At 49.5% G+C, this 12,345-nt stretch overlaps 1 protein-coding gene across 1 annotated transcript; it reads right to left on the reverse strand.

Moving 5' to 3' along the window:
- Positions 1-2,633: 2,633 nt before the first annotated feature.
- Positions 2,634-12,011, reverse strand: TPST2 (tyrosylprotein sulfotransferase 2). Its single transcript, XM_090292009.1, has 5 exons — positions 11,106-12,011; positions 9,352-9,550; positions 7,538-7,588; positions 5,593-5,641; positions 2,634-3,128 (listed from the first exon to the last, which is right to left on the reverse strand). Exons 1-4 carry the CDS (start codon positions 11,945-11,947, stop codon positions 5,600-5,602), a joined length of 1,134 nt encoding a protein of 377 aa, XP_090148135.1. The 5' UTR covers positions 11,948-12,011; the 3' UTR covers positions 2,634-3,128; positions 5,593-5,599.
- Positions 12,012-12,345: the final 334 nt, after the last annotated feature.

Genomic DNA, 12,345 nt, shown 5'->3' on the forward strand with positions numbered 1-12,345 from the left:
CCTTAAAAAGAAGTCACTGGAGCTTGGGACACGTATGGGGTCCTCATCAAAACAACCATCTTTATGTTTTATAGATTGAGCCTTTACATGTGACTTTGTGTGTGTGCATGTGTGTGTGTGTGGTATAGGAAACGTTCTATCACTAAAGGAAGAAAACAAAATCCTGAACATACACACAAATAAATACATGCCAAAAATGGTGAAAACCGAGTAAGGTCTGTGCTCTTGCCAATTTCCTGGTTTCAATATTGATTGCAGTTGTATAAGGTGTCAGCACTGAGGAAACTGTGAGGGATCTTGGTACTAGTTTTGCAAGTTCCTCTCAATCTACAGTTAGCTCAGAATAGTTTACCAACAACCCATTAAAAAAAATGTTAAGATAGAAATATGGATAGATGAGCATAATCCAGACTCATGGAAGGACGTAAGCTGGAGTAGGGCCACTTGGTCAAGAGCACGTCCAGTGGGTGGAGCTAGGGCTGTCACCTGAAGGAATGGCATTCTCATTCTTCCTTATCCTGCAAAGTGTTTGCTTATGACAGAGAAGGAGGGCAGAAAGTAAGAGATGTGCTTCTGGTTCTAGGCCCACATTTGGGTCTTGGGGAGACCTGGAGGAGCTCCATCAGGGGCAAGAACTGTCCCTGGTCCCAAGGCAGAGGCTGAGGTTCTGGATGACCTACATTTTTGAAGGCCTGGAATCATTATCATTCCAAAGATATGCCTTTATTTTGCACCCTAATTGAAGAACGGGAACATTTGATAAAGCTGCACGTTTAACTGAAGGGAAGATTTGATGAATTCATAGGTTATTTGATGACCTGCAGGTAAGGTTCATCAATTGTATTTTTATGACTGTGGCCGAGTCTATTTTCCAGAGACGGCTGCATATCTGTCACCTCTCATGCTCTTCGGCATTGCGATCTCGCCATGCCAACATCAGGGAGTCCATTTCTCTATGCTCTTGAATGTGGGAAAGCCCACGACTGCTTTGACCAACTAAGGGTAAGTGACACTTAACTGACTGGCAGTTGTGCTGCTTCTGGCCTCTTGCAACACTTGCTACGGGGAGAAGCCAGCCGCCATATCGGAAGTCTGATGACCCTGAGGCCGCCAAACCATGGGGAGGCCCAAGCAAGCCGTGCGGTGGCAGATGCCCAGCAAAAGCCTCTCATGCTCCAACCATCCCAGCCCAGGCACCAGATGTGAATAAACAAGCCTTCTGGTGACAAAAGTCCCAGCCACCACCTGGCTGTGAGAACCACCCTGCTCACTCCAGTGACCTCCCAGAGCTGAGAGGTTTTACAATAAACTGTCGCTAAGTTTTGGGCTGGCTGTTTTTGCAGCACAAATGAGTGGAACAATGAACGAGGCTGGATGTCCTCTGCGTCCCCGCGAGTGTTAACCATGAACTTCCTGTGTCCAGAACTGCATCAGCTGCCTGTCCCAGTGCAGTCTCCAGACAAGGAGACAAGAATTGTTCTGCACCGAGGGCTCATCACATCCCAGGCACCTCTGCTCACATCACCCATCAGCCCCTCCTAATAAACCCAGGAAGTTTAACTTCCCCATTTTACCGATGAAGAAACGAAGGCTTGAGCCACTCAGCTGGTAAATTTGCCTGATTCCAGAAATCCATGCCCCAAACCGCTGACTCACTTCCCTCCCAGAACTTCGCTGTTACCATCTTTAAAAATGCAAAACTGGCCCTGGATGGGTAGCTCGGTTGGGTGGAGTGTCATGTTGATGCACCAAGGTTGCAGGTTCAATCCCTGGTCAGGGCACATGCAAGAGTCAACCAGTGAATGCATCGATGGGTAGAGCAACAGGTCCAGGTTCCTCTCCTTCTCTCTGTCTCTCTTCCTCTCTCTAAAGTCGACAAAATTTTTTTAAAAAAAAGGGAGGGGATGCAAAACTGTTCTGAGCCCAGTTGATCTCTTAGCATTTGGGGGCCGAGCAGTAAAGGGTTAACTCAGCAGGCTTGGAGAGTTCAAAGCCCACACATACCCAGGAAAGGGCGGGCACTTGACCAACTCTGGGCCATCACCTCTCCCTGAAATATTCTGTCTAATAAGAGCATCTTTGAATACCTGGGACCCTAGGCCACAGCAGGCCAGATAGTCTATGTTAACAAGGTGACTTCCGATGGGGACCTTGGATCCTGCTCTATCACTTGACCTCTGGAAGGGCTAGAGATTAAGTAACTGAGGTTAGTCATGTGGTTGCCCCACACCTACGTGACCTCTGCCTAATACAAAGTGCTGCATACCAAGGCTCCGGTGAGCTTTCCTGGGTGGCAACACTGGACATGTTGTCGCACAGCACCGGTGGGACCAGGAAGTGCGCCTGTAAGCCTCCGGAGACTCACGCCCACTTTCTCTCTCCTGGACTCTGCCCCACGTGCCTTTGCTGATTTTAAACTGCCTCCTTTCGCTGCAATAAACCATAACCTTGAATCTCATGGCTCTTCTGAGTTTTGTGAGTCCTCCTGGCAAGTCACCGAACCTGAGGGACCCCAGACACAGGCTGCAGCTGTGCCTTACGTGGATCCGTGGCCCAGCCTTTGCTTGCCATCAGTCCACCGACAAAATGCAAAACCAGTATCTGTTCACGCTGTAAAGTAAGGCACAGACAAATGAGCCCCTGTTCACTTTAATCGATAATTTTTTTTTCTTTGTGAAATTGAGAACTGAGGAGGAATCAAAGAAAACTTCATATATTAAATTTTTAAATAGATCCTTTGAATTCAAAAATAAGGGTCACTAGGAGAGGCACAGGTTGCAGGCCTTGTCCTTGCAAACAAAGCCACCAAGGCAGTCCTGCAAATGAAGGAGCGTGGCAAATTCATGTCTTAAAAAAAAAAAGTTCTCGAGGGGACAAATAGAAAATACCTAGGTTTCAAAGGCCTGGCTGCTTCCACACTCTTTGCTCTCTATCCAGAGTGTCCGAAGATAGAGTGTTTCAAGAGAAGTCCTCAGTGACTCTGGCTTTGCAAACATATGCAAATACATTCCTCACGAGCAGTCCCGTTTTGGCGATTAATAGCAAGCAATATGCTTGGATTAGAGGTCCGATTTCCACTCCAATGCAAAGTTTCTTCCCTTCCTGGCAACAAAGCCTCTTGCAGAGATCTGAAAGGGAGAACAGCATGTTAGGCCCAGAGTAACAATTCTGAAATAGATTTTTTATATTTATACGTGTGACTGCAGAGCGCACGGGCTTCATGCATTCGCATGAGATGTGAGGCTATCTCTATGCATCCCAGATGGCCAGAGGGAATTTAAATTACATTTCTTGGGTTCTTCCTCAAGTCTCAGCTTGCACCCGCCTGACCTCAAAGCTACAGTTTTCTTATTTATGAAGAGCAAATGGCAATGATGGCGTGGCAAATGCCAATGAATGTTTGGAGGCAAGGAAGGGTCAGTATTTTTCCAAAGCCAACCCCATACTGCAACGGGGAATGAATGTGCTATACCACTTATATCAGTCTGACTAGCCAAAGAATAGAACTAAAATGAGAATATACTAACAAAGGGCGCTTATAAAAGAATTCATGTAAAGCTACCCATGTTGCTCTTAGTAAATAATAAACCAGCTTGTTACTCTAACCTGATTTTCCTCTCAAAGCTAGAGAGTTCATGTGATATGTCTTCTTTTTTTTTTTTTTTTTTTACTATATTTTACAGTTCAGTTTCCATTCCTGTGTGAGCCTAGGAAGCAGCCTGACCTCAAGACCCCAGGAGTTCAGCTGATAAGAAATCAGATGGCTGCCTCAAGGATGCTGACCATGAAGATACGTATCCGGAACAGCAAGGACACACTGTCCACCCACCCCCCAATTCTTTTGTTCTGTTTTCCCTTTCCTTCCTGATAAAACCCCCTGTCTGCACTGAGATGTTAATTAAGATGGGCTTTGGGACAAGAGTCCTCCCCTTCCCAGGTGGCGGGCACTTGAATAAACTGCTTTCCTTCTCTCCAGCACCTGTCTTGCGAGTTCAGCTTTTCGTTGTAGCTGGTAGCAGAACCTGCATTCAGTTACAATACCAGGAATTCGCTACACACCCTGTATATGGTATCTTGTTTAAACAGTAAAGAAAGAAATACATCGTGCTTTTGGCAGGAAGAACATTCAGAATTCTACTAAGAAATCAGCAGAAACAGAGCAAGAGAATAGAGGAAGAGAGAAACACGGAGAAATCCTGTTTTTCATGTGAGGGATTACACTAGAATTAACTATAACTTCCAGTTTTAGCACAATTTAAGATGGGAGCCCTGGTGGCCCTGGTCGGGTAGGTCAGTTGATTACAGCATCATCCCAATACACCAAGGTTGCGGGTTCAATCCCTGATCAGGGCACATACAAGAATCGACCAATGAATTCATAAATAAATGGAACAACAAATTGCTGTTTCTCTCTCTCTCTCTCTCTCTCTCTCTCTCTCTCTCTCTCTCTCTCTCCCTCCCTTCCTCTTTCTCTTTAAAAATCAATTTATGAAAATATGCACTCCTTCCTAGGATGGAAACCCTGGTGATGATAGGAACCGAGTATCCCCTAGCCTTGTGCAAAGAGATTTATTTTTTTAAATAAAGAAACTTGCTGACTATTTAAAAATAAGGAAACTAAAACTAAAGTCTGCGCTAAAAGCTCTGTTTCCATTTAAGAGACTAGGGGAAATCCCCATGCACATTTGTTCTCGCCTCTCTGCATGTCCCTCAAGTGTCCGTGAACCTGATCAGAGAGGCTGGAGGACATGAGAGAGAGAGCTCAGTCACTGGACTCTTAACTACCCCCAGGTCAGTTCACTTCATCTCACGCCCACCCCTGGGGTGGAAAATGGAGGCCGCGTTGAGTCAAACCTGAAATGAGTTCTTAAATCTCTGACCTCAGTTCCAACCCAAGTTCAGAACCTGTTCCACTACCCCTTAGCAAAATATGGATGGGTAAATATGCACTCAAAATCATTCATTAAAAACAAACTCTGGGGGAGATGACTTTGGGTGGGCGGGGGGAATTCTGCCATTTGGTGACTGTCTTGGGCAAGTCAAAGCCCTTCTCCGGGCTTTGGTTTTTTCCTCCACAAAATGGGACAGTTGTGCCACCTGCCTCCCAGGGATGTGGAGGGTTAAATGTGTAACACAGAGGAAGCACTTGGCCCAGTGCTGTGGGGGTTATTCTTAGACCAGAACTCCTTGTGGCTATTATTAGTACATTAATTGCTTTGGGCCAAACCTGTCGCTATTTATAGAAGCTGGACTAGCAGATAGCATTCTGTACAAAAAATGATTCTAGAATCCCCCATCATTAGGGAGGGTCCTCCTTGCAACCCCCCGCCCCCAAATGCCAGACAAACCTTTTTCTGGTTGCCTCGGCCTTGATCCCTACCCCCAACCCCTGTCCAGAGCTAGTGAGTCGACTAAGCCTTGATTCCATAAATAGCTCCCCAGTCCATCACCATGGAAACCTCCCAGAGGGCTGGGTCAGCCCACCCTGGGGGATACTCCTCCCCAGGGAGGCTCTGGAAGGACAAGCTCTTCAGAAAAGTGGCTCCTGGGCTCGGAAGTGGGGGGAGTCCCCAGCGAAGTCCATAGGCCTACCTGGAAATCATGAACTTCCTAAGTGGGAGGAGGTGCTGTTCTGGTTCACCTGGAGGAAGACAACACAGAGGAAGAGGTCATGGACAGGTGGGGGTGCCAGGGTCTCACCCCTCAGCTTCACAGTCAGGCACACACACTCACCCATCGAATATTAACTGCACACCAGGGGCTGGGATCTGTGAACCTAACAGACCCGATGATCCTATGCTCATGTAGCTTATACTCTAGGGCGGAGAGAGACTGTTACACACACACACAGGAAAGGTAAGGGCAACCCTAGGCAACGCAATGGAAAACAAGGGACGGCTGCTGGGGCTAATTCACCCAGGGCGCTCAGGGCAGGCCACCACGGGGCGATGGCATTCCTGCTGTAGTGCCGTGAAAAACACCTGGCCCTTGTCCTGGGTTTCGGGCGCACAGCTCCTATGGTTCTGTAGAACGCATGTGTGCCACATTGACTTAACTGCTGCCCCATGTCACGTCCAAGTTTTGCACAGGGGAGGGCGGTGGCGGGGAGGAGGGTGAGAGCGATGGGCAGGGCAGCTCTCCCGGGTGACAGCGCTCACGATGACAAAACATGTGCCTTCCTTCAAATTTTGTTCCTATGGAGCCAAAAACAGCCCTAGGCCAGCCGGACGTCTCGCACATGCCCGTAACTGCAGGGGGCTGTAAGGTGGTCTGGCTCCTCTGTGAAATGACTTAGCCTTGTAGTTTGTCTTAAAAATATTTGGACCCTTCCACCCACTGATTCCACTCCTTAAAAATGTATTCTAAGGGGATGAGTCAACAGAGCCCCGCCCCGAGCCCTCTGCCAAACAGGAGAGGTAAAATCAGGGTGATGGGCACATGACATCATTCAGGATATTTCCAAAAATTGTAAATGATCGTAGGGCATCAGCTAAGTAGCTGGTGGCACATAAAAGTAACACGTTCCAAAGAGGACTGTGCAGCCATCCAAAATGGCCAGTGTGAAACCCACTATTTTATAAACAAAGCAGCTCAGACACTGGAATCGCCATGAATGCAAAAGTGTATATTTGGGTGGGCAAAGCAAGGCAACAGGCAAAGACGAGGAGAGTTTCCGATTGTGGCTCACTCGCCTCGGCCTGCCCTGATCGTTGTTCTTGCTACATCATCTTTTTGGTTAAAACACATAGGAAATGAGTGCTGACTAATTCTGGCAACACTTTCTCGCAGTGGCAAGAGAGGGGTCTTTGATTCCCACATCGGGAGTGTGGACCCCTCCCCCAGAGAAAGGAGTGTGCATAGAAGCCGAGTGCCCTGGGCAATCAGCCTTCTTGACTTTGACCATTAACAGGGGACTAGCACAGGGGGGCCCACCCTGAATTTCCCAAATTAAATAACACACACACAAACTGAAAAGTACTAATTTGAGCTCCACCACTTCATGTACAAGGGAGCGCTTTAACACCAGGAGGACTGCTGTGATGCTGGTCAAGGGGCAATTCTTGACGTGACCCACGGATCGCCTCCCAGTGACAAGGGACATCCCTGATGCATGCGCTGCACAGCCGTAGGGATGCGGGTGGGGATGCAGGAGAGCATGCCTGCCTACATCTGCATAGACACCCACACTACCTGACCCTCACGGTTCTCATTCTTTGGTAGATGGATGAAAATTTAGCACTGGGCCGTATTTGGGAATTGCTGCTTTAAATAAAACTGAATTTAAGGCTAAAGACAGAAAGTTGCCACCAAGCCCCCTCCAACTGCATTTAAGCCCAGAGACCGGGGAAGGGAGGGGCCCTGGCAATGGGCAGCTGAGACCTGGCCCCGGGCTGGCCTGAGCCTCTGGCTGGACCCCAACTCCCACCCCGTTTTCTCATGGGGAAGCTATCACCCATTGAAGAGAAGTGTACAGAGTCATACAGCTAGTGGTACAGCCGGGTCAACAGAATTCAGAATTCCCCTTGGGGTTTCTAACCTGAAAATATCCTTTCAGATTGGCTGGTGTTTTATAGTCCCCTTTCAAGACCTAGAATGAGAAAAGAAAAAATTCTCATGGAAATGATCAAAAAAGAAAACTTAGTCCATTACCCTCCCACCCATCCATCCACACATGTACTCTTCCTTCCTTCCATCCATCCACCTATTACAGGAATACGGCGTGTACACAGTATACATAGGAACACGATGCACACACACACACACAAGGCTTTCAACAAGGGAACTTAATTTTGTAGTAACATCAAAACGACTTTGAAGACTAGACAACTGTGTGGCACTTGCCACGACCGTGGAACCCCCAGGGAGGAGACCTCTTTGGAAGAAAACTAGAGACGGCTTCCATTTTAAACACACAACAGAGCTGCAAAGAGCTGATCTTGATCACCGGCGCGCATCAGAATTTTGTACACAACACTCAAGGTCAGGCCTTGCTCCAGGAGCTTCTGATTCCACGGTCAGGGGCAAGACAGGGGCCTCGACCTTGTAAAGAGGCTTCAGAGGAGCTGCTGCTGGGCCTTTGGCTGGGAACACGGGGTAAAGGGGGGGCCAGCCTTCTGGGGCTGAGGGCCTTGCCCTGTCCCCACCACTGCTTTGGAAAGCACCTGGGTGCTGGGTGTCATGATCATTTCAGGAAGATTTCTTCTCCTTTGTAATCATTAATTAATTAATTAATTCAAAAATTTATTAACCCAGTTAATTTTTTAATTAATGCAAAATATAGTTTAAAGAATAACAATTATTGTTAAAAATAATAAATAAGTAACAATATAATAAAATAAACCACATCCAGGTTACAAACAACTACATTGGGTCTCTGAGAATTTCTACAAAGAGATGTTTGCAGAATCCACTGGTGGCACAGGAAAGAGGGAGCAAAGGGACCCAAAGATGGGCTTCCGCGGCAATACACGGGCAGAGCCCCCAACACTGAGGGTCAGTAAGGTTTCTCTGGTGCAGAACGAGCTTGCCCATCCCGGGGAGGTGTTAAAGACTTGTTAGCGCCAAATGGGGTCTTTCTCCTTGCATTAACTGGAGGATTCAAGGAGACTTACGCAGGAGGGGGGAGGTAACTTCCTCCCGTTGTGATTCAGCACAAGAACCGCGGCAGAGACAGCGTGTTTGTGAAACGCTGGCCACCTTACGTGAAGACTCCTGGGGTCCTTCTTCAGACCTGGGGCCCATTTTCAAATATTTCCTCTAACTCAGAGCCTCTAAGGCAGTCAAAACACAACACCCAAAGGAAACTAGAAGCTGTGACAGCAACATGTAAATAAGACCATGAACTTGTGAACTTTTTTCGACCAGAATTAGCCTACTTTTTTTATGCTTTCAAAACATCTTGTCAAAGCCGTTTTCCGTGACCACCTTAACTAAGGGAAACTTAAAAAAGCAATTCAAGCTGTCCTCAACTCGTACTTGTCTGAGAAACCAAGATTAAAAATTTATGGGGGCAATAAAGGGACCGATAGTTTATTTATGCCCAGTCTCAACAAAGACTTGGAGTGCTTTATAAACAGACAAACAAACAGCCAGAGAAATAGGTGGGAAAGGGTAAATAAAAGTAGAGAAATAAAGTAACATCAGTGCACAGATGGGCTTGAGAGTTACAGTCTAGTGTGGGACAACTGGCTTTGAGCTTCCTTGTGGGCCAAGCAAAAATGGAAATACAAGCACTCATACGATTCACCATGGCCGCAGCTTAGAACTCAAGAGGCTGTTTTCTCTGATAGCCAGGGCTTGGACCCCTGCCACAGCCCAAGAGCATACCTCCATGCATGCGCGTGCACTTACCCGGTGCGTGTTGTTGATGACGATGGGGTCAGGGTTGCCATAGTTGGGAGGGTTTGCATAGGGGTCATAGCCAAGCCGAGCCAGCATGGGGGCGATCTGGGCCATGTCCCTCACCACGTCCCCAGGGATGTGACCGATCCACTTGGAGAGTGCTTCCAGGTTCACAGGCTTGATGACCTGGTCTGTGGATCGCTCAATCCTGGGAAGAAAGGACAGACTGGAGGGCACCCAGACAGACCCAGATGGCACCTGGGCGGGCTCCCTGCTCAGACACTCTGGGGCAGCAGGAAAGACTGGGGGACCTGGGGTCCAGCCAGCTCTGCCTCCATCAACTGAAAGTGTGGATGAGTCACCTGGCCTCACGGCACCTCCTCTGTACAGTGGGGAAATCAGCATGTGTTGGGAAGAAAGTACTAGGCAGGGAACACTTGTTGGTGCTTAAATTCTGCTTTCTTGATGTCCCTGACTTTGTACAAATAACTCTATTTATGCAACTGAGATGGATATTTCGTTTGTGGGAAATAATTATCAAACACTAATGGTAAAGCTAAGAGTCCCTGGGGTCACCACTCCTAGTCCATTAGCTCCCTCCCTATAGGGACCCAGTCTTGGCATTCTGGAGCACATCCTTCTAATCCTTTCTCTGTGCTTTAAATAGCAGAGTGGCTAAAAGCTGACTCAGGGAACCAGAATGTCTGGGATCAAATGCCAGCTATACCAACACTAGAATTTACAAAATCCAAGTGACAGCACCAACTAGCCAGGGTAAAGCGCTCCTCTGGACTCAGGAGCTCTTGAGGATGGAGCCTGGCAGGAACCAGCCATGAAAAAAACAGGGAGACGAGGCCCAGGAAGGACCACCCTTTCACTGGGTTCTCTGGGATGCTCTGGCCTGATCGGGATGGAGACAGGGAGCGGGCTCCCTCGCATCCTGCGCTGTTCCAGTGCTCTGTGTCTCAGGAGAAGGATGGCCTTCCGAAGGACGAAGGCGGAAAGCACGCGACAGAAGGAGGGAGAAGGAGCTGGTGAGCACATGGAACCCCACAGACCTGGGCTCAAGTCCCAGCACCACACTTTGCTAGCGGTGTGGCCTTAGGCCAGTGGCTTCTCCTCTTTGAGATTCAGTTTCCTCACCTGTAAAAAGGGGACAAGCCGAGTTTCTATGTCTTCAGGTTGCTGTTGGGATTAAAGGAATAATGTTTGTTGGGGGCTTTACAAATTCTTGCCAAATAGCAGGCACTTATTAAAAAGTAGTGATGGTGAGGATGATGAGTATTCCAATAAAAGCAATATCAACACTAACAATGATAGTGACAGTACCCCTAACATGTAGTGCCCTATTTGATACTCACAGGTATCTAGTATCTATGAGGTAAATAGATTATAGTCCCATGTTACAGGTGAGGAAATGGAGGCAAAGAGAGGTCGAGTCACTTGTTCGAGTCACACGTTTGAGTCACACAGCTAGGAAGTGGCGGGGCTGGGATTCAAACCCAGATGGCCTGGTTCCAGGCTCTGTGTTCTTAACCTGTACTCACTAAAGCCTTACGACAAAGCACATTCAAAGTTTGCTGATTCTGTCAGAAAAGAGAAGAGTGACTGCCCCGCTATTTTGGATAATGAAGTTGAGCCTCAGAGAGGGACAGTGACTTGCTCAATGCCACACAGCCCGGAGACAAGGAGCCCATCTTTCCACCAGGCGCCTCCCACCCCAGGACCAGGGATCTGGGAGGACCGTCAGGGCGTCCGCTCACCTGGACAAGGAGACGCCACCAGGCTTGCCAATGAGGTCCTCGTGGTGCAGGACAGCGTCGCTCCAGGCGATGCCGAGGAAGTCGAGGATGAGCTTGAGCGAGCGCCGGGGGTGCAGCACCAGCTGCTCGTAGTACACCGGAAGGCACTTGTCCTTGCCCACCTCCATGCACTGGGCGTACATCACCTCGATGGCCTTGTTCCACTTGGTGAGGCAGTCACGGTAGCTGCTGAGGTCGAAGCCCGCGATGGTGACCTTCCGAGTGATCATGGAGTGCACGGAGGCCCGGCCGTCCCGCACCATCAGCAGGAACTTGGAGTTGGGGAACAGGCGCGACAGGTAGACCGAGGACTTGAGCGTGAAGGGGTCCTTGTTGCAGAGCACGCGGGCCGGCTCGCCGTGCTTGGCGATCACCTCCAGGATGAAGGCCTGCATGGCGGCGTCCAGCACCTCGTCCGTCACGCCTGCCTCATCCAGCCGCATCTTCTCCTTGCTGGACTTAGACCAGGCCTGGCGCATGGCCAGCACGCGGGGGATGATGCGGGTCTCCTCGCCGCAGCGCACCTCAGGGTGGGCGTCCAGCATGGCGCGCATCAGCGTGGTGCCGCTGCGGGGCACGCCGCCCACGAAGATGAGCGGCATGGCCTTGCCGTAGCGGTACTCCACCTGGTCCACGCCCACCATCACCAGGTCCTCCTGCTCCGGCCGCATGGCGCGCCGGGGGCTCTGCGGGCCCGCCAGCACCGCCCGGCACTCCAGCACCTGCTGCCCCAGCTGGACCGCGAGCACCAGGGCCAGGGCGCAGCCGGCTGCCAGCAGCGCCCTCCGCACCGACAGGCGCATGCTGGGCCTGGGGTGGGGGCCCTGCTTCAGCAATAGGTCAGCGGGAGGCCCACCGGGCTCACATCTGGGGAGAGAAGGATACACAGGGTCACGGAGGCCTGCCAGCTGTTGGCCTTTGCCATATAGACCCCAATGACAGCAATGAGATGATGCTGACAGTCACCGCAAAGCACGCATTCAGTGAGCTGGGCACGTCACCCATCTGATCTCATAAGGTCCCCCAACCACCCTAGGGGTGAGTGCTATCGTCACCCCTTGGGGCTCTGGAGCCTCACAGCCTGGGTTCAAATCCCTTCTCACCTGTGGGAGGGACCTTACTCAGTTCCTTAACCACTCAATACCTCAGTTTTCTCATCTGATCAATGGAGGGAAAAATTATTTTTAAATTGACAATCAAA

Source organism: Furipterus horrens, unplaced genomic scaffold, assembly GCF_987537825.1.
Source record: "Furipterus horrens unplaced genomic scaffold, mFurHor1.1.pri manual_scaffold_11, whole genome shotgun sequence".
Classification (NCBI taxonomy): domain Eukaryota; kingdom Metazoa; phylum Chordata; class Mammalia; order Chiroptera; family Furipteridae; genus Furipterus; species Furipterus horrens.

Excerpts from the sequence above, each read along its gene's own strand:
- TPST2 (XM_090292009.1), bottom strand. The coding sequence starts at position 11,947 with ATGCGCCTGTCGGTGCGGAGGGCGCTGCTGGCAGCCGGCTGCGCCCTG. Across the intron at positions 9,551-11,105 it reads GGTGGCGTCTCCTTGTCCAG|GATTGAGCGATCCACAGACC; the intron begins GTGAGCGGACGC and ends CTTTCTTCCCAG. Across the intron at positions 7,589-9,351 it reads TCATCAACAACACGCACCGG|GTCTTGAAAGGGGACTATAA; the intron begins GTAAGTGCACGC and ends TTCTCATTCTAG.